This window comes from Periplaneta americana, chromosome 11 (genome assembly GCF_040183065.1).
Source record: "Periplaneta americana isolate PAMFEO1 chromosome 11, P.americana_PAMFEO1_priV1, whole genome shotgun sequence".
In the NCBI taxonomy this organism is placed as follows: Eukaryota; Metazoa; Arthropoda; class Insecta; order Blattodea; family Blattidae; genus Periplaneta; species Periplaneta americana.
The window spans coordinates 174,514,503-174,535,769 of NC_091127.1; the positions used below are offsets into that span (position 1 = coordinate 174,514,503).

The 21,267-nt window shown below is 34.3% G+C and overlaps 1 protein-coding gene across 5 annotated transcripts in view; it reads left to right on the forward strand.

Moving 5' to 3' along the window:
- Positions 1 to 21,267, forward strand: part of LOC138709613 (serine/arginine repetitive matrix protein 2) — a 328,612-nt gene that overhangs the window by 190,317 nt on the left and 117,028 nt on the right. For 3 of the 5 annotated variants that reach the window (XR_011334979.1, XR_011334980.1, XR_011334981.1), the window contains one exon: positions 15,191 to 15,234. Coding sequence is in view for 1 of the 5 variants with exons in the window: in XM_069840511.1 (XP_069696612.1) it covers positions 15,191 to 15,215 (25 nt within the window). In the remaining 4 variants the exon portion in view is untranslated. Of the gene's footprint in view, positions 1 to 15,190; positions 16,210 to 21,267 lie in introns of those variants that run through there. The other 2 variants (XR_011334978.1, XM_069840511.1) reach the window with 1 other exon arrangement.

A 21,267-nucleotide genomic window follows, 5' to 3' on the forward strand; every position in this document is an offset into this window, starting at 1 on the left:
ATTTTCTAGAGCTCCTTCAGTGAAGTGGTGAAACCCGAAGTGAGACAAGTGGCCAACAGGCTTGGAGCTTACATATTCAGTTTTTCACAGCCCCAATTAACTTGCAAAGAACGTGTTTTCACGTCCTTTAAGGTTTCTCCTCCCATTTTCCTCTTTTTCATTCATTCAGAGCCATTTGACTAGTTTCTTAAATTTTTTAAATCGTAGCACCAGTTGTCCCTGGCACACTGAAGAGATGACTGTGCTCTAGAGTGCCTCGCCACTGATGATGTCTGCTGCAGTTGTAGACGAAACATCACCAGTAGACCATGGGCTGTTAGCCTGGATGTGAATTGTTTGTAGACAGAGTGGTTCCCTGCACCAAATGTGAACAGTGAGAGGGGCATTTCTGCAAACATGAAAGTATACTCACTAACTGTTGCACAAATCTTCATGTAGAAACTATGCTTAGTTTATATTTTGGTGATGCTGATATGTGATACGTGTAAGGAAAAAAAAGTAACAAAAAGTACATGTTAAACATATTAGGTTGGTGCATAAGTTTGTAGCATTGTTCCATAAGTTTATATACACATAAGAGAGACGTTAATCATCAACAATATATTCTCCTTCACTATTTACAACAGTCTGCCAATGCTGGAGTAGTTTTCCAATTCCACACCTGTAGAAATTGCGTGGTTTTGAGTTACAGAAGCTATGTTCGGAGCGCATTTTCATCTGAAAAGAAAGTTCCTTGAAAGTTGTTTGATAGAGAGCAGAAAAGGTGAAAATCTGAGGGTGCAAGATCAGGTGAATAAGGTAGATGCAGAATGACTTCCCAACCCAACTCCTAGATAGTGTTTTGTGTCAGGTTAGCAGAGTGCGGGAATGTGTTATTGTGGAGTAGCATCACTTGAACTGTCTTGTTGGTCGTTTTTCTTGAATTGTGTGTACAAGACGTCTCACTTGGTGGCAATAAATGTCGCACTATGGTGGAATGGTCACAGTTCATCATATTTGCCAGTTCTCGGGTACACTGATGTGAACCATTATGGATTAATGTGTTGAAACAGTCTTCATCAAATCCCGAAGGTTTTTCTGAATGTGGAATGTCACTAATTCAAAACGACCCTCCTTAAAACGAGAAAAACATTTTCTTGCTGTGCTGTCACCGATAGCATTGTCTTCATACACAACATAAATGTTTCTGGCCGCCTCCGCTGTTTTTGACCCTCTATTGAACTCAAAAAGAAGAATATGTCGGAAATGTTCCACTTTTTCCACTTGACACTTCGTTTTCACAGCTCCACTCACTATCTGCAAAAATGAAAAATTTCGTAAACTCAAGCATAATAATTGAACTTCAAATAAAAAATAACAATCAATAAATACATCCATAGCAACCGGAGTTGTTGTTGTTTTCTAATGCCAGGCGTTTGACAATAAAGTCATTTGACCTCTTGCACTCCAATATTTTTCAAAGATATTATCATGGTCAGCCACTGAAGCACAGATTTTGAGGTGTTCCGAATCCATTTCTTGGTTTGAGTTGTACAATGGGCAATTAGGGGACTGATATATTCCAATTCAATGCAGGTGTATCTTTTCACAGAGTAATATGTAGATTTAGTAACAGGTCTGTAAGTAGCAGTGCTGCCCTTCTTTGCTAAAGCATCTGCATTCTCGTTTCCCAGGATTCCACAATGGGATGGTATCCATTGGAATACAATTCTTTTATTGAGTGATATTAATTGAGAGAGCATTTTAGTTATTTCTGCTGTTTGAGAGGAAGGTGTGTGTTTAGAGACTATTGATAGAATAGCTGCTTTGGAGTCTGACAATATAACTGCATTCTTAAATTTATAGCAACCGGAGTACCAACATGCGAAACAAAAACACTACAAACTTATGCACCAACCCAATAACATAATACATTTAGTTGGCAGCTTATTTCACGAAATACCCACAGAAATAGTGGCAGGTTTAACACTGAAATTATCTATTTTATTTCACCCAAAAAAAAAAAAAAAATACAGCCCATACTAGGCTAATTCTTAATTTTAACTTTTGAACTTTTTTTTTCTTTCTTTCTTTACCCGTTATACTTCCCTGTAGTACTGACTTACAGAACACTGCAGTGTAGGAGTGGGAAGGTATTGTCTCTGAATAAACACTAGACATTGCGGGCCTCTCTGTTGTGGGATTGGCACAACACAGGGCTATTGCAGAAACATCACTGGACAATTACAAGGAAAGAGACTACCATCCAGTTCCATAGGCAGAAGATGAACTTCCTCCATTGCCTATGCCGGGAATCAAACCATGGACTGTTTGGATGAGCAGTGCATAATGGACTTGAATTAGTTCACAGCAGAAAATTGGCACAGAGATCATACTGTTCATCATGTGTCCATAGTTTTATGAAAAAATCACTTAAGCTGATTACCTGATTGGTATTTTCTGAGGTTTTTCCAAACTGTAAGACAAATGTAAGGTAAATGGTCAATCCTGGACCACGTACCATCTTGCTATTACCAGTCCTATTAAACCTGGTAGTTAACACAGATAATCTCGGTTTTGAGCAAAATTTTAGTTGGAGTATGTTGTGACAAATTAATTTAACCTTGAAAGTAAATTCTATGGCCTTGATGTGAAGAATTTGGTGATACCCATGTCAATGGCATTAAATTCTATGGCCCTGATGTGAACAATTCGGACATGTCAATGGCATTAAATTCTATGATGTGAAGAATTCGGTGATACTGATGTCAATGGCATTGAATTCTATGGTCCTGATGTGAAGAATTCGGTCATACCCATGTCAATGGCATTAAATTCTATGATGTGAAGAATTCGGTGATACTCATGTCAATGGCATTAAATTCTATGGCTTTGATGTGAAGAATTCGGTCATACCCATGACAATGGCATTAAATTCTATGATGTGAAGAATTCGGTGATACTCATGTCAATGGCATTAAATTCTACGGCCTTGATGTGAAGAATTCGGTCATACCCATGTCAATGGCATTAAATTCTATGATGTGAAGAATTCGGTGATACTCATGTCAATGACATTAAATTCTACGGCCTTGATGTGAAGAATTCGGTCATACTCATGTCAATGGCATTAAATTCTATGATGTGAAGAATTCGGTCATACCCATGTCAATGGCATTAAATTCTATGATGTAAAGAATTCGGTCATACCCATGTCAATGGCATTAAATTCTATGATGTGAAGAATTCAGTCATACCCATGTCAAGTCCACACCTGTGGAGTAACGGTCAGCGCGTCTGGCTGCGAAACCAGGTGGCCCGGGTTCGAATCCCGGTTGGGGCAAGTTACCTGGTTGAGGTTTTTTCTGGGGTTTTCCCTCAACTCAGTACAAGCAAATGCTGGGTAACTTTCGGTGCTGGACCCCGGACTCATTTCACCGGCATTATCACCTTCATATCATTCAGACGCTAAATAACCTAGATTTTGATACAGCGTCGTAAAATAACCCATGTCAGTGGCATTAAATTCTATGATGTGAAGAATTCGGTGATACTCATGTCAATGGCATTAAATTCTATGGCCTTAATATGAAGAATTTGGTGATACCCATGTCAATGGCATTAAATTCTATGATGTGAAGAATTCGGTGATACTCATGTCAATGGCATTAAATTCTATGATGTGAAGAATTCGGTCATACCCATGTCAATGGCATTAAATTCTATGGCCTTGATGTGAAGAATTCGGTCATACCCATGTCAATGGCATTAAATTCTATGATGTGAAGAATTCGGTCATACCCATGTCAATGGCATTAAATTCTATGATGTGAAGAATTCGGTCATACCCATGTCAATGGCATTAAATTCTATGGCCTTGATGTGAAGAATTCGGTCATACCTATGTCAATGGCATTAAATTCTATGATGTGAAGAATTCGGTGATACTTATGTCAATGCCATTAAATTCTATGGCCTTGATGTGAAGAATTTGGTCATATTCATGTCAGTGGCATTAAATTCTATGATGTGAAGAATTCGGTGATACTCATGTCAATGGCATTAAATTCTATGGCCTTGATGTGAAGAATTCTGTCATACCCATGTCAGTGGCATTAAATTCTATGATGTGAAGAATTCGGTCATACCCATGTCAATGGCATTAAATTCTATGGCCTTGATGTGAAGAATTCGGTCATACCCATGTCAATGGCATTAAATTCTATGGCCTTGATATGAAGAATTCGGTGATACCCATGTAAATGGTATGAAATTCTATGGCCTTGATGTGAAGAATTCGGTGATACCCATGTCAATGGCATTAAATTCTTTGATGTGAAGAATTCGGTGATACCCATGTCAATGGCATTAAATTCTTTGATGTGAAGAATTCGGTGATACCCATGTCAATGGCATTAAATTCTATGATGTGAAGAATTCGGTGATACTCATGTCAATGTCATTAAATTCTAGGCCTTGATGTGAAGAATTCGGTCATACCCGTGTCAATGCCATTAAATTCTATGGCCTTGATGTGAAGAATTCGGTCATATTTATGTCAGTGGCATTAAATTCTATGATGTGAAGAATTCGGTGATACTCATGTCAATGGCATTAAATTCTATGGCCTTGATGTGAAGAATTCTGTCATACCCATGTCAGTGGCATTAAATTCTATGATGTGAAGAATTCGGTGATACTCATGTCAATGGCATTAAATTCTATGGCCTTGATGTGAAGAATTCGGTCATACCCATGTCAATGGCATTAAATTCTATGGCCTTGATATGAAGAATTCGGTGATACCCATGTAAATGGTATGAAATTCTATGGCCTTGATGTGAAGAATTCGGTGATACCCATGTCAATGGCATTAAATTCTTTGATGTGAAGAATTCGGTGATACCCATGTAAATTTTTATTATATTTTATTGGGTTATTTTACGACGTTTTATCAACATCTAGGTTATTTAGCGTCTGAAAGATATGAAGGTGATAATGCCGGTGAAATGAGTCCGGGGTCCAGCACCGAAAGTTACCTTGGGTTGAGGGAAAACCCCGGAAAAAACCTCAACCAGGTAACTTGTCCCGACCGGGATTCGAACCCTGGCCACCTGGTTTCGCAGCCAGACGTGCTGACCGTTACTCCACAAGTGTGGACACCCATGTAAATGGCATTAAATTCTATGGCCTTGATGTGAAGAATTCGGTGATACCCATGTCAATGGCTTTTAAGTTTTGGAAATTTCTTTCACGCAGGGATTGGGCCATGGATCGGAACATAAAGTAATCTGAAGGCGCAAGATGAGGACTATACGTTGGGTGGGGTAGCAGTTCGATTCCTTCCAGTTCCCGAATTTTTTCCATGTTTGTTCGAGTGGTATAGGGTCTTGCATTATCCTGTTGCAAGAGAATTCTTTTTCGATTAACTATTGCTGGGACCTTTCTCTCAAAACATCATGAACACGTTCTAGCTGTTGACAATAAAGATTCGCATCTACTACATATGTGTTAAACTCCCAGTGAATCACGCCTTCAGAATTTTTAGAAAGTTTTTCAATCTTCCTGTTAAATATCTGATGCAAAAAAGCAAATGACATTGTCAACTCCTCAACATTAGATATCAGTTACAATTCAGTATGTTTTGATGGAAGTTTAATGGATCATTTATAATTTTGTTTTCTGAGTCAACAGGCCTCTTACAATGTTTATATTCAGACCAACAAATATATAATCAATTCTAAGCTTGATTTTCAAGTACCTATATTAAAAAGCTTCTGTCACATATGAAGTAGTTTCTCAAGTGGCTTTATTTTAGTGTACTACCTATATTTCAAAATAAAGTTATAGTAATATCACAGTATAAGAAGAATCAGTAGGGACAACTCTTGTCGGGACCTTTGATGTTGTTGGTACTAAAGTCAATCTCAGTAAGGTCTAGTTCTCAATGAATCCAACTATGTCGCTAATATTAAACCACTATCAAAATATTAGTAAAATATTTATTTATTTTATTGTTCAGTAATATGAATAATCTTGTATGTATATTATCTATCATTAATATTATGTCGCTAGAAAGTCAAAATACTTACATCCATTGTTGATGTTCATGTTCGCACTTCACCGCAACGGACGCCATGATGTATTACGTTGTACTTGGATCAATTTTACCAACACAAGCCTTAAACAGTGACTTGAACGTTAGCGTCAATTAGTGACTATTTTCATGATGATTGCATACGGAAGTAATTATTATTATGGTTATATTGCCATTCCTTTGCCTCATGTCTTTAAAATTGTTAAAAGATGAGTAATGAATGTTTTCATTTAATATTAAATTATGCCAGACCTGTCGTACATGGAGATCCATGTGGTGGAGGTTCCAGATAATACACCCGGTTTCGTGACATGCGCACTCAGAATTTGTTCCCACGAAATGGCTTAGGTGTCTTTACTGTGTGTTCTCTATACTGTGGTAATATGATAAAACCTTCTTCTGGACCTTGTCCCGAAATAAAGGGGGGGGGGGATTTTAAATTCCATTGTTTGTATGATGTTTTTATTTTTCGGGTTAATATTTTATTAATTTCTTATTATATTTAATTCTAACCGGAGAAGTATGTGGATTAAATGTTACTAATATAATACCCTCTTGCTGAGGACAGAGTTCCTCACATTTGTAACATTCTTAAGTTGCACATGTCCTCTGGGTAGTGCAAAATGAGCAACACTGCTAGAAAAAGAAAAGGAAAGAACCTCAAGGGTTAGTTGGCCTGTTCCGCCTTAGATCTGGACAGGATTGCCTTGTTCATCATCTTCACTGGATCAAGATTCTTCAGTCTCCAACTTGTCTTCTGTGTGGTGAACCAAACAGTGTCATGACCAAGGAACACCTACTAATTTGCAACAAATTGAACTCCACAAAACAACAAAGAGAGATGTGGTATATCTGTATTGGAAAGCTAGAAGGAAAATGTTGACAAATGTCAAAATACCCTCTTGCAGATTAGGCCTATTTATTGCTACTTTGTTATAATTGCATGGACTGTGATTAATTTATACATGTGTCCCAAAAGTCATGGTGAGATTTCAGAGACTATATTTTTTCATGAGTAGAGGTAGACATGTAATATTGGTGCCAGGTGAAAATAAAACTCTCAGAGTTTTTTGTTTGTTAGTTTGAGGCACTGAAGAAAACAAAAGACGGTAACAATCGAACAAATGCAATAATTTTCATTGTTACAAATAATATTATACAAGCTGGATGCCCAAAGAAAAGTGTAATGTGTTTTGTGGCTGGAAAATTTGAATCTGTGAGTCATGTACAGTGTGAGTTTTGTTGCGTATTTAAAGAGCAGACTCGTACATTTTTTTGTGATAATCATCTGAATGAAGTGCATAAGGAGTCAGATGAAGACGTTTCTTTAAAGCCCTATGAACTTTTGTTTTCGGAAGTTCTAATTGTCAGGCACATTTACGAACTGATTTCTTTGAAATCTGAATGTTCTTTGGATGGCTTCTACCGTTTTATCATTAGTCAATGGTCTTCCAGTATGCTTTTTCTCCAAGGCTTTCAGTCTCTTTTAACTATCTATCCCAGTGACGAATGTTAATTCTCATGTGATGGTTCTTTATGAAATATGCGACGAAATTCACGTCATACACAAAGCACAGATTCAAATTTTGTCAGTCACAAAACACATTGCACTTTCTTTGGACATCCATCTTGTCCAATTAATTGTAACAATGAAAATTATTGCATTTTTCCGGCTGTTACCATCTTTTGTTTCCTTCAGTGCCTCAAACTTACAGATGAAAAACTTTGAGAGTTTTATTTTCATCTGTCACCAATATTACATTTCTACCTCTATTCATTAAAAAAATATGATCCTCTAAAACCCCACCATGACTTTTGGGACACATTGTACTTCAGTTATGGTATAGAGCAGAACACACTGGGGCTAGAATCTCTTATCCGCAGAAAACGCAGTGCATTATGGTGCACTCTGTAGCTGCTAGCGGGTATGCTCTCTATCTCTCCGTGCTGCACGACGGTGCACATGGGGTGGCACCGCATACCCTTCGCACATTTCAGCGAGTACTGACGACCACTGGTATAGAGCAACTTGAGCCTTCTCTCCTCGCATGAGATGGACTCATCCTATGGTTTTGTTTGTTCAGTACATGACATCACTGCCTGCTGGATCGCATCCTATAGCTGCATAAACCGCCTGCTCAATCAAAGTTATTTTGCCGCTAGGTGGCAGGCAGTACCCACTGCTGTTAACATTATCAGTATGTGCAAAGTCACTACTTGCCACCTAGTGGCTACTCGTGCATAACTGTTGATTGGGCAGGCAGGCAAGAACCTGGAAGATTAAACTAAACAACATGAAATCAAATGCTATATCTTTACTAAATGTCGACCAGTACCACCACCACTACTAATGCTCCATAAATTTAGAATAACATGTGTACAGAAAACTAAATATTTGGGCATTTTACTTCATCCACGTCTAAATTGGAAAGGTCATATATTAAGAAATAAGTATACAGCACTAAATCGTCTGAAACAGTTTATGCCATGTCTACTAAGTGCATATTTATCCTTGAAATGTAAAATAACATTATACAAAGTGTACATACGCAGCCAAATGACATATGCAGCTCCTGCATGGGGGTTTGCTCCCCGAACTACTATGCATCACTTGCAAGTTGTTCAAACTAAGGCATTACGAATTATCAGTGGATATGATTTTTATACAACTCAAGTTCAAATGCATGATGGCCTTGGAATATCAACTATACTTGAATATATCAGAATAGTTTCAAAAAAAATTTACCATACTGCTAAGGAAAATGAAAATAAATATAGTTCAAATCTTGAAAATTACACTAAAATTAGTGTAAAACACACCCAGATCAAATTCTCAACACACAGATCGATTTCAGAATACACACCCTATTTGACTCCACGTTTCAACACTTTTCAACACGCAAATATATCCCCACAACAGGCAGCGAAGTTCGAGATGACGCCGAGATCTAGTAGGCTCTGAGGATGGTGTGAAAGGACCGAAACAGCTGTAAGCCACAGTTGCTTATGTAATTTAACACGAGTAAGTTTGCCAATCAATCAGTCATTTAATTTAGGACATTTTAGATGCAATTTTTAAATAAAATACATCTAGAAAACTGTTCATTGTCTACCAAAATACACTATAGGTACTGAGTAAATCTTAAAAAGATCATTATTCATGGGTATACTATATAATTTAAGTTAAATGTTAATAACGTAATTGTTCCCATATTTTTCAAGTAAGAGAATTTAACAAAAGTCTTTGTAGAGATTAAATCTTCAGTGTTCATAAACATGATTGTTAGTACATAGAGAGAGAGAGAGAGAGAGAGAGAGAGAGTTTAACAAAAAATAGTTGTAGAAGTTGTTTTCTTTTGTATATACAGTTTAATATGAAGATATAATATCCTATTGTATATAAATCAGTTGTCAATTTATTATGCATCAAGCAAGTGAAACACAATTGGAAAATTGTAAGATGACAATCATACCTGTAGTAATGATTTTTTTGTGTGAAAATGATTGCTATAAAATGTAAGAGCTTTGCTTTCCCCCCCCCCCCCCACGTAATATAAGAAATGTAAAAGCAATTGAGCATTCATTTTTGCATCTCAGTAACTAATTAGGTGAAGCAGAGTAAGTGCGTATTTGGGGAAAATGGGAAAAATGCATACTTTGGGTTTCAGTTTTGTCATTAACTTTCATTTTAATCGGCATTCTTTCAAGATACATTTTGCAATGAATAAGAATAATCTTGAGAAATATGCATTAATAGTGCATATCAGTATTGTTGTTGTGGGAATATTCTTGAGAAATCTGCCTTAATACATATCAGTATTGTTGTTGGAATATTCTTGAGAAACCTGCCTTAATAATACATATCACTATTGTTGTTGTTAGAATATTCTTGAGAAATCTGCTTTAATAATACATATCAGTATTGTTGTTGGAATATTCTTGAGAAATCTGCCTTAATACATATCAGTATTGTTGTTGGAATATTCTTGAGAAATCTGCCTTAATACATATCAGTATTGTTGTTGGAATATTCTTGAGAAACCTGCCTTAATAATACATATCACTATTGTTGTTGTTAGAATATTCTTGAGAAATCTGCTTTAATAATACATATCAGTATTGTTGTTGGAATATTCTTGAGAAACCTGCCTTAATAATACATATCACTATTGTTGTTGTTAGAATATTCTTGAGAAATCTGCTTTAATAATACATATCAGTATTGTTGTTGGAATATTCTTGAGAAATCTGCCTTAATACATATCAGTATTGTTGTTGGAATATTCTTGAGAAAGCTGCCTTAATAGTACATATCAGTATTGTTGTTGTTAAATATTCTTGAGAAATCTGCCTTAATAATACATATCAGTATTGTTGTAAGAATATTCTTGAAAAATCTGCCTTAATAATACATATCAGTATTGTTGTTGTTAGAATATTCTAGAGAAATCTGCCTTAATAGTGCATATCAGTATTGTTGTTGGAATATTCTTGAGAAATCTGCCTTAATAATACATATCAGTATTGTTGTTGTTAGAATATTCTTGAGAAATCTGCCTTAATAGTGCATATCAGTATTGTTGTTGGAATATTCTTGAGAAATCTGCCTTAATAATACATATCAGTATTGTTGTTGTTAGAATATTCTTGAGAAATCTGCCTTAATAGTGCATATCAGTATTGTTGTTGGAATATTCTTGAGAAATCTGCCTTAATAATACATATCAGTATTGTTGTTGTTAGAATATTCTTGAGAAATCTGCTTTAATAATACATATCAGTATTGTTGTTGGAATATTCTTGAGATATCTGCCTTAATAATACATATCAGTATTGTTGTTAGAATATTCTTGAAAATCTGCCTTAATAATACATATCAGTATTGTTGTTGTTAGAATATTCTAGAGAAATCTGCCTTAATAGTGAATATCAGTATTGTTAGAATATTCTTGAGAAATCTGCCTTAATAATACATATCAGTATTGTTGTTGTTAGAATATTCTAGAGAAATTTGCCTTAATAGTGAATATCAGTATTGTTAGAATATTCTTGAGAAATCTGCCTTAATAATACATATCAGTATTGTTGTTAGAATATTCTTGAGAAATCTGCCTTAATAGTGCATATCAGTATTGTTGTTGTGGGAATATTTAATGGATTTTTTTTTCACTTTATGCCATTCATCCGTATTAGTTTGTTTACTTTCGGTTACATTTCGTTGTGTGGTATATAAGCTTTAGACCTTATGTCTTGTTACGATCTCACTATTGAGATTTGAACCCAATACTTCATTGAACGGCCCAGATATTGCTTCCCTTTTGGACTCTTAATGGTACATGACTTTTGGGAATCTATTTGAATGCATGTGATGTAGGTGATCTATTCAGTTCTGGTTATGTTGTATGCAATTCATTACAGGTTCTAATTGTAGTGTTCTTCCATTACATTCTCATTATGTTTATGATCCCATTTGGTACCTCCCTCCTGTGTATCTCATGAAGTTCATTTGGTTTCATATATTAAAATAACTAATATTGTGTAATGACAATTTTCCTTGTGAAATTGGAGGAGTCGAATTCATTTATATTGAAATCTGAATATTCATGTATTGTAAAAAAAATCGCGCACCATTCTAATGAATATTGTTCATTCTTGGTGACTATTACACTTTTACTATGTCACACTACTTTTTACCAATAAAACGGTATGAAAGGACGTCTTTCAACCAATCATGGCTGCTTATCGCACAATTTTATCGCATCCCTAGCATTTGTTTAATTTTATCGCGCCCCTGGCATTTGTTTATTTTTATCACTACCCTAGCATTTGTTTCTTTGTTTGCCAACATTTCAAACTGCACTGGTCTGGACGTCAAAAAACAGAAAATTACAGACCACTCCAGTCGATGCACAGCACTTTCAAATATGACTCGCATTGGCATTCAAGAACAAGAATTAATAAAGATCACTGGTCATATATGAAGAGCACCATTCGGAAATCCTGACTAAGTTGAGGGACACCATGTACATCAACGAGTTCACTTCTTTTACGCACACGTCTAATATAACATCAACTGAACCACCAAATACTAAAACATTCAAATTTGAAAATTGTACTTTCAATAATTGTTTCTTTTAAAATTATTCATGTTTATTTTTTATTTCATCACCGTTAATTAAAACGTTTCTTGTTTCACCCCTAATTAAAACTTTTCTAACACTTGTTTATATTATTTTGGTTATGTTTGTTATAGCTTCTGCTATATGATATTTTGGATAGTTATGTATCAGAGATTGTTTAATACTAAGATTTATTGAAAATAATCTGTCAAGTGACGTTGATTACTGGAATCCGGATGATTGAAGTGGAATGCAAATGTTTTAATAAAAATGAAACTGAATCAACAAAGCCTTCTTGACTAGTAACCGTCCACAGAGTTCAATGAAGATTCCATTGTTGGTACAACTGATAACAAGAAAACATAATCATAAAATACTACTGCCATCTAGCGTAATGTTGAGATGGTACAATAATACATTTGAAGACAGTTGTATTTTCGTAAGCCAATTAATATTTTATTGTATTGGAGTACTCTGTTACTGCTAATCTTTATAATTATACTTTCTTCTAATCATGTAATAGTCAATTAAATTCCACTCGAGTTTTGATTTTCTCTAGGTAAATCAAAACCTCTAGTGAGATTACTGTTGATAAAAATTACTCTTGTTCGTAAAAAAAAATGGAATCACATATCGTCGCCTGAATGCAAGAACTAGGTAACTTGATTTTTCATATTTTGTGACATCGCCTATTTACTTATTTATTTCACTCAGGAATATGTCTCGTTTTCTTTTACGTATTTGTTATATTGGAAAATAGATGTCGCTGGTATCGTTCGATCAGTTACCTAGATCCTGGATTACATTTTGTGCGATTTTTGCTATGCCATAAAAGAGGTAACTAAAAAACGCAAATTTCGAGTTACCTAGTTCTTGCATTCAGGCGACGATATCTGCTCTTAATATGGCTCTCACATAGTGTCTTCACCAAGGGTGGGAAACTCGTATTGTAAACAGAGCGGTCAGCATGAGTATCTACATACAAAAGGAACTGTAGCAAGAGAAGCTAAGCTCTCTGAGATCGGCTGTTTCCCGTCCCTGGTTTTCACACTTAACCTAACCATAGGACAAGTTTATTACTTTCAGTAAAATTCTAGCTGTTCACTGACATTTGCCATGCTTTTTGTAATACAGAGAGCAGAGAGTATCTGTGATCGTAACCTCAAACATTTTCTGCGAGTTTCTGGATAGACCCTACACCAGGGATGAGACGATATTAGCTCCCAATCATGGTAGAAGAGCTCGACCTTGATCATGAGCACATAGCGTCGTAACATAGACATCAGGGATGTACATGCACATGCAGCGAATAAAGGCAGCAATTATTACAATAACTTGCGTTACTAAATTTCTGGCTATGTAATAGGCCTAATTACTCAGTTATTTAATATACATGTACATATATAAACAAATCGCAAAGGGAAGGGTTTTTTTTAGGAACAAAAAGAGAAGTAGGAAAAGTTAATTGTATGTAAACCATTTTCTTGTTAAAAGCAATGATTTATTATGTAAATACTTCACTTCATTGGTTAGGAGAAACTAATAGGGTCTACCTGCTCGACGTGTGTGATCTCTAAGTACTTTTGAGTATTTGTTAAAAAAATAATAATGACAGTATTGATTGAAATAGAGTATATTGATTGTGTGATTGTGAAAATGTAGTCCTTACTCTCCAGTCGTGATTATGTAACGAGTTTTCTTAGAGTGATTTGTGAGATGCACATAACACGAAAAAAACAAATTGATTAAATTAAGATATTGAGACCCATCGGCCAAAATTTGTGAAATTTAAACTATATAAACAGATCTATAATAATATCATCTGTACAAAATTTGGTGCAATTAGGTCTAATAGTTTTGAAATTATATTTTTAAGTATATTTATTCCTGTGTTCGTCCATGGTCTGGAATTTAGGTTAAGTTTAGATTTAAGACCTCTCCTGGCACCACATTATCATAATCATCCTATCACATCATCGGGGTAATGTAACTCTGCCTTCCAGGCGCCCCAACCTCAGAAGTGGGTTACAACTAAGCCATGGCCAGGAGAGAAGACCAGAAATGTCGAAAAGACAACCTGGTGGCATTGGATAAAAAAAAAAAAATATATTGACGTTACTAAAAAAGCTCCTTGCATCAGAGTTTTGAAAATGTTTAGTTCATATTTGCTCAAAATCTTGAAAATAGTTATTGGAATAAAAGTGAATTAGCTTTTTGAGCTTAGTAATAGTATAAGTTAAAGTGCTATGAAAGATAAAATATTATTTCTATATTAAAGAAACACGTAGTCTAATAAAAGTAAATATCGAGAAACAAGGAACAAATAAAACATCAACAATACATTTAAAATAAAGAAATAAAAGGAATCTAGATACAATCTACTGACCCAAATGTAAATTAATTTACCTTCGATGTCAATTCCGAAATCAATTTATTTCTCTCTTCTCCTGAATAATGCCTATATATATTTTTTTCATGTTGCGTCTCATAATGCCGTTTTATGTTACTTTTTTGCAAATGATATTTTTTTTACACAACAAACACTGGACTTCATCACCATGTTCGAAGCATGAATATTGTATCTTCCACTCTTCCTTGAAAGCTTTAAGCGCTTCCGTTCCGTCATGATGCGCTGTGTTCTAAGATCTGTACATCCTTTAGCAATGTTTACAGGTAAAAGAGCTTCGCGCGCGCAGCGGGCATAAGAGAGCTCTCGCTCGAAATTATTAGTCACCATCACAAAACTGCCCTACAGTTTTGCTTATGTACAGACCCAGGAACAAAATTTGGGCCACCTGAAAATTTGTCATGCTTAGTAAGCACTTAGGTGGCCCAAGTTTTGCTTCTGAGTCTGTACATCATGAAGTCCACATTATTACAAATTTATTGCTCCTACGGAGTATTCCACTTCATTATACAGATGTTTGATAAAAGATGTCAGAAAATTTAATTCGTGTGTACTTTGAGTTAATGACTATTATTTTTTGTTTTTTAGGAACAAAACAACAATGTGGAGCTGATCCTAGTGTGCAGATCTTGGTAAGTAGGTCTTCATCATCCTCATTCAGTTCTACGTGAAGAATTTTGTACTTCTACATTTCATCTGTTCATCAGTTTATAAAAGCAAGTGGTTAATTAATCTGCAGACATTTTTTCTTGACAGAGTTTGTACATAAAAGAGAATATTTGTGCTTAATTTTCTTCGACTGTATTAAGGTATATCACTATATGGTCATGTGTCGGTATTTGATTTATCGTGTTTATAGATATTACAGAGGTGTACATAACGTCAAGATAGTATTTAATTCTTCATGTTTATGTCCTAATCTGGGATTATTTTATATCAGAGTGACTACTAAAGTGCAAAGTGAGATGTGGAATTACCACCATCTCGTCAACAAATAATTTGTGAATTTTGCTTATTTAATATTTATATATACGAAATTGTACTTGAAAATACTGTCATTGGACTTTTGAGATTCTGATGGAAAATGAGAAATTAAGAATCAGTGGCTATTACATTTTATCTTGGCAAGTATTGTACGATTCCGTGTGGTTTATTTTTCTATGACTAGGAAGTGTTTTTCTTCTTTTTCGTTTCATCTTATCAAGTGCAACAGATTATGGTTTTGTGGTAAACTTCATTCAGTATAACATGATTTAATTGTGAATTATAGACTTTCGATGAAGAAACAAGTCATCATGTGGTTTACATTTTTAAACTCATATTTGAACTTCTGTGTTTGAGAGGAAGGAACCTATTATCCAGTGAGGACCATGAAGAGAAAATATATAAAACAATGTAAAAAATGGGAACAGGATTGTGTATTATTATAAATTTTTGAATTAGTGTGGTGGTTACTTTTTTTTTTTTTTTTTGCAACACAAAACCTGTCCTGTTTGAGATGCAGACTTTTGCAAGATATCAGTCATATTGGAGTGGGTCTAATGTAGATATTTAATGAAGACATTGTGTTAAATGTATGTAATTTCATTAAAAGAAGGTTTAGTGAACTTATCTAGAGTTCTTTTTAAACAATTCCTGTCACCTTTCCTGCACCTCATTTGATAATAATTAACCTCGACATGCTGTTTGTTGAAACACTCCTCTCTTCATTTTGATAAACCAAGCATGTACTCTTGCAGTGACCATGTTTGATGAAAATTTGAAGGTAGTTTGTGTACAACCAAATGATTTTATTGAAATTTTTTATTTCTGCATACTATAATAGTTGTACACAGCTTTTTAAACTCTTAACACATTCACTGCTGGGCATTTTAACTGAACCGGGGATTTTAAACTTGACTTATGTTTTGAAGTGGTGTTAAATCGACTATGGTCGACGCTGGCAATTTTACACATTCAAACCAAAATCGACATAAGTCGACTTTGGCCATGAATGTGTTAAGAACACATGTCAATCACTATAATAATCAGGAAATGGTCATTGACATAAGTAAATATTGCCAATAGGAACTTTACTTATCCTTCTTTTCTTTGCAAAAACTGTAATCAATCTGATGTAAAATTTTCAGTTTGAGTAACTTACCGGTACTTCAATATTGCTGCAGTTTGGCATGCTGTTAAATATCTGATATAATAAAATTAAGCAACTTTGTCAAATTTTGCATTACATATCTTAGTCTTTCAGTACCGGTATTTGAATATTCCTAATTTTGATTGAATTTAATTTAAATTCCTTTGTACATTAAACTGTTCAATCCATAATTGCATTAAATACATAGGTAAATGCATTAAATAGGTATATGTTAATTTAAGCATATTAATCCCTTAACAAATTGTAATTAACTCTTATAAATCTGACATACTAAATTATATCAATGCTGCATATGCAATAACACACATTTGTTTGTGTGTTACATTATAATTTAAATATAGAAAAGTAAGATTTTCAAGATTAAAAGTAGTTTGAAGTACAATATGCTCATATATACTGTGGAACAACACATACAGTATTACTGAATATGAATAAAAGTATTATAGATCTGTTAAAAACCACTTAGGAAAAAGAAACTGAAAAAGCTTAAAACGAGATGTGTTGTATGCATATGAATGTGATGGATTACACTGAACAACAAACAGGATGTTTTGGAAATAAAAGCAATAAATTTGTGCTAGTACACATTTTTGAGCACTGAATTAAGAAATTAATAGTATTTTTTAAAATTGCTTTTTGTTTCAAAGATATGATTTAACTCTGGCTAACTTCCTGAAATATCTTCTGCAATCCTTTTTATGACATCAGGAAGGAATTGCTTATCCTTAGGTGACACATCCAATCCACCTCCAATCAAAATGTTCAGCTCTGATATAAGAATTTTTTGAGGAACACTTGTATATTGTATTTTTGTGCGAGATCATGCGTATTTGCTTGCTTTCCGCACAAAACCAATACGCTGTAAGTGTGAAATACCACATTCAGTATTCCCAACGTAACACACATAACAATTTCCCTATTCTTACCGCTTAAGCGTCATATTCATTTTACTGCTTTAGGCTTTTAACATATTATTTTTAAAGACGTTCAACATAGTAATAATTATAAATTGGAAACTTACCACTGCAATTTCACCTAAATTGCACTGTTAATTATTGTTTTTAAATATTTGCAAGTAACATTAAGGAAGCCGTGAAAAAATCAACAAGATTCCAGATGCAGATGTTATTACTGCAATATGTTATATAAATAATATTGTTAAAATATTAAAATGAAAAATAAATCATTACATAACCTTACCGTTTGTTTTAAGTTCGCATTTATAGACTGGGGGAAAAAAAGACAGATGTATATCACGGCCTGCTGCAATATAGTAAACACAGAAAACATTTTATAGCATCAATGTTGAAGAGAGATATTTTTGTTTTCCAAAATTGCCGTCATTGAACAGAAACCAAGATGGAGATTTCATTGCAACTAATTAGAAATTCCTCTATCAGGTATGTAATAAACAATCTTCGCACAAAATAATGTACGATACATGAGCGGTATGTTTGTTATCATGTTCTCGGAAATTAAAAAAGCTCAACTACGTTTCGCTTTTTCAATCTTTTCTTCGAACATGGAAACGTCAACATACTGCTCTTGTAACGCATATTACTATTCTGTTCTCTCTCTGTCATTCACAACCAGTTATTTATATTCAGTTTACCTACCATGTACATGTTGTACTATGGGGGGCGGGGGGGGGACAGCCAGAAAGTGCAAAAATTACATATGCAAAATATTTAATGTTAGAGGTTTTTTTTAGAATTTCTGCAAATTGTAATTTTGCACACAAATTTCCAAAATAAACATCTGACCAACACCTTCGGCTGACCCCAAGGATCCAAATTACATAATAAACATATGAAAGTTTTTTGCAAGAGACGAAATAAAATACACACTACACTATCATTATATGTGAAAGTAATTTAGGTCCTATATAACTGATTATGCAGAATTATTATTATTTTTGTCATTACCCTCTTTATTTTTCTTTTTAAGATTGCCTAATTTTGTAAATTTTATTTAAAATAAAAACATTTCACAGTAATTGAAAAGTCTTCCACTTGATTTCAGTCCTGTTCAGGAGATACTCGGAAGTCCTTGTAGAAATATGATTTGCTTCTTTAGAGCATTAATTCATGTAGACTGTATATGCGGAGATGTAAGTTCATGATTTCATGAAAATCTCTCCCTTTTCAGCTACACATATTGACAGTGTTTTGTTAATTGGCGCAAAGTTTGCATCTGAATTTAATTAATTGAGGTTCTTTCATCAACCGTATGTTCATTTTGTATATGTCATAATTGACTTTCCGTATGAGTGAGATTCACAATAGCCTTTTCAGTAAGGGAATGTATTTGATCTTCCTTACATGATAGGTGTTCTTGTTGTTATAAATTTATGACTCCTTAAAGGAATATCATTTGAAATAACAACAAATATGAATAGTAAAGCAGTGAACCTGTTTATATCTGTTAAATTTCGTTAAATTATTTCTTTATTCTGTATAATTTTTTAAAATTTACGTTTTGTTCTTCAAAAGTATTGATCTCTATGAAAATAGTGACATGCGATGCAAGGTTATTATTACAGTAGAACCCCGATTATCTGTCACCATATTAACCGATTGTCGGATTATCCAACTTTTTTTTCTAGCTCCTTTTCTTTTTTCTTACTTTATTCCTGCAGAAAAAATATGAACGTTATGTTTCTGCGTAGTTTTTCTACAGAGGGTTACTACAATCCTTTACCCTTACAAGTGTCACAGTATGTAATAAGAATGCTTTGCTGTCGGCAACAGAAATAGTTAGTCTACTTGTAAAATAGTCACTACCCGCTTTCAAAGAAATTACCCCAAGAACTTCCACAAATCCATGTACTATTATTCTTTATGCTCGACCATGCCGAAATGTACTAATTATACACCCGGTAGCAGTCCTTTAATGCATGTCATTAAAGTACACCTACTCATTAAAGTACAGGTCTTCAGCCAATGATAACTCAGCTTACATGTGTTCAGCTAATGACAAGTCAGCTTTGTACCGTTATAAAACCGCAAGTATCGATTATTCTCGGATATGCAATCAAAAGAGAATTAGCGAAAAGTCACGGAGGCTGGAAATCCAATACTTTCGCAGAAGGTTGTGTTCTGTTACTATAATAATTAGCGTTAATTGTAAATAATATTCAGATAAATTCAATTTGTCATCTCGTTTTTCAATGTCGAATTCAATAATCAAGGTTATAATATTATAATATTATCAAGTTTAACGGGACTACGTCAAGGTCAATGACATTATTGTTCCTCGGAAAAAATCAATACTTTCGCGTCTGCACACATCTCACAATTCACGACCTAGAACAAGGTCACTTCCGATCTTGTCAGATACCTACAAATAAAATGTATACATCTGAATACCGGCAATTTCAAGTTAGAAATATAGTCGAGCATAAAAAGTCTTATGAAACTCGCCTATAATGGTAATTAAGAAGCTTGTATGAAAATTATGAAACTCGCTCGCGCTCGTTTCATAAATATCCATACTCGATTCTTAATTACTATCATTATAGGCTCGTTGCATAATGTACTATTCTTTATCCTTACTATTTGAGTGGCCGTATTGTATAACTTCTATGCAAATTGACTTCCGCAGTTGTCAAAAGAAAACATATTGTGTTAATTACCAAAAAAAAAAATTGAGAGGTTTGGGAAAAGAGAAACAGTACGCGATTTAATAAAAACACAAGGATAAAGTGCATGAAGTATGTAAATCTACAACATGAGACATACTATTCCTATCTTTCCGCAGCATTCATCAACCCTTGGCCATTAAGAGCCTGTCGTTGACAACTGAACTTTTAGCGAACTCCTGATCCACTACATAGTACGTTAAACACAAGAACACGAAGAAAATCACGAAATTGTAGGCTAAAGTATTATGCACTTAATTTATGAAAATCTTTTATGGTATGGATTATCCGATTTTTTCGATTAACCGTTCAGTCTATCCCCTTTATTACCATGGATAATAGAGGTTCTACTGTAGTTGCGTGTAAGGTTTTGTGGCTTCAGAGTGTTCCACTTGTTTTTGGTTCTACAAAACGATAATCATGTTTCTCTGTCACACAAAGCATCATTTTGCTTTCAACATCCAAAGTAGACACACGAAGTATCTTCCACAATCTCTTTTTCTTCTCAACCATTTCAAAATGAGATAATATCGATTAGTTAGGTCTCTGAATTTGTCTCCTCAAAGTCTTCGGTATTCAGAATTTACTTCAATGATCCACCTTGCAATAAATGTTCCTTAGTACGAGGGATAAATTTATATGGTTCATTGCTCCAGTGTTGCAATTTCTTCCCTTCCCGCCCTACAAACATTTCCTGTTCTCGGGATCAGTGTTTTTGAAGTCTCCTTATCAGTTTGGCTTCATAGAGCCTGCTGAGTTGAGTTTATTTTTTTATGCATTTTATGTCGAAATTCATGTTTTGTTAGTTGTTAGTCTTTATTTTTCATTCACACACACACACACATATATATATATATATATATATATATATAT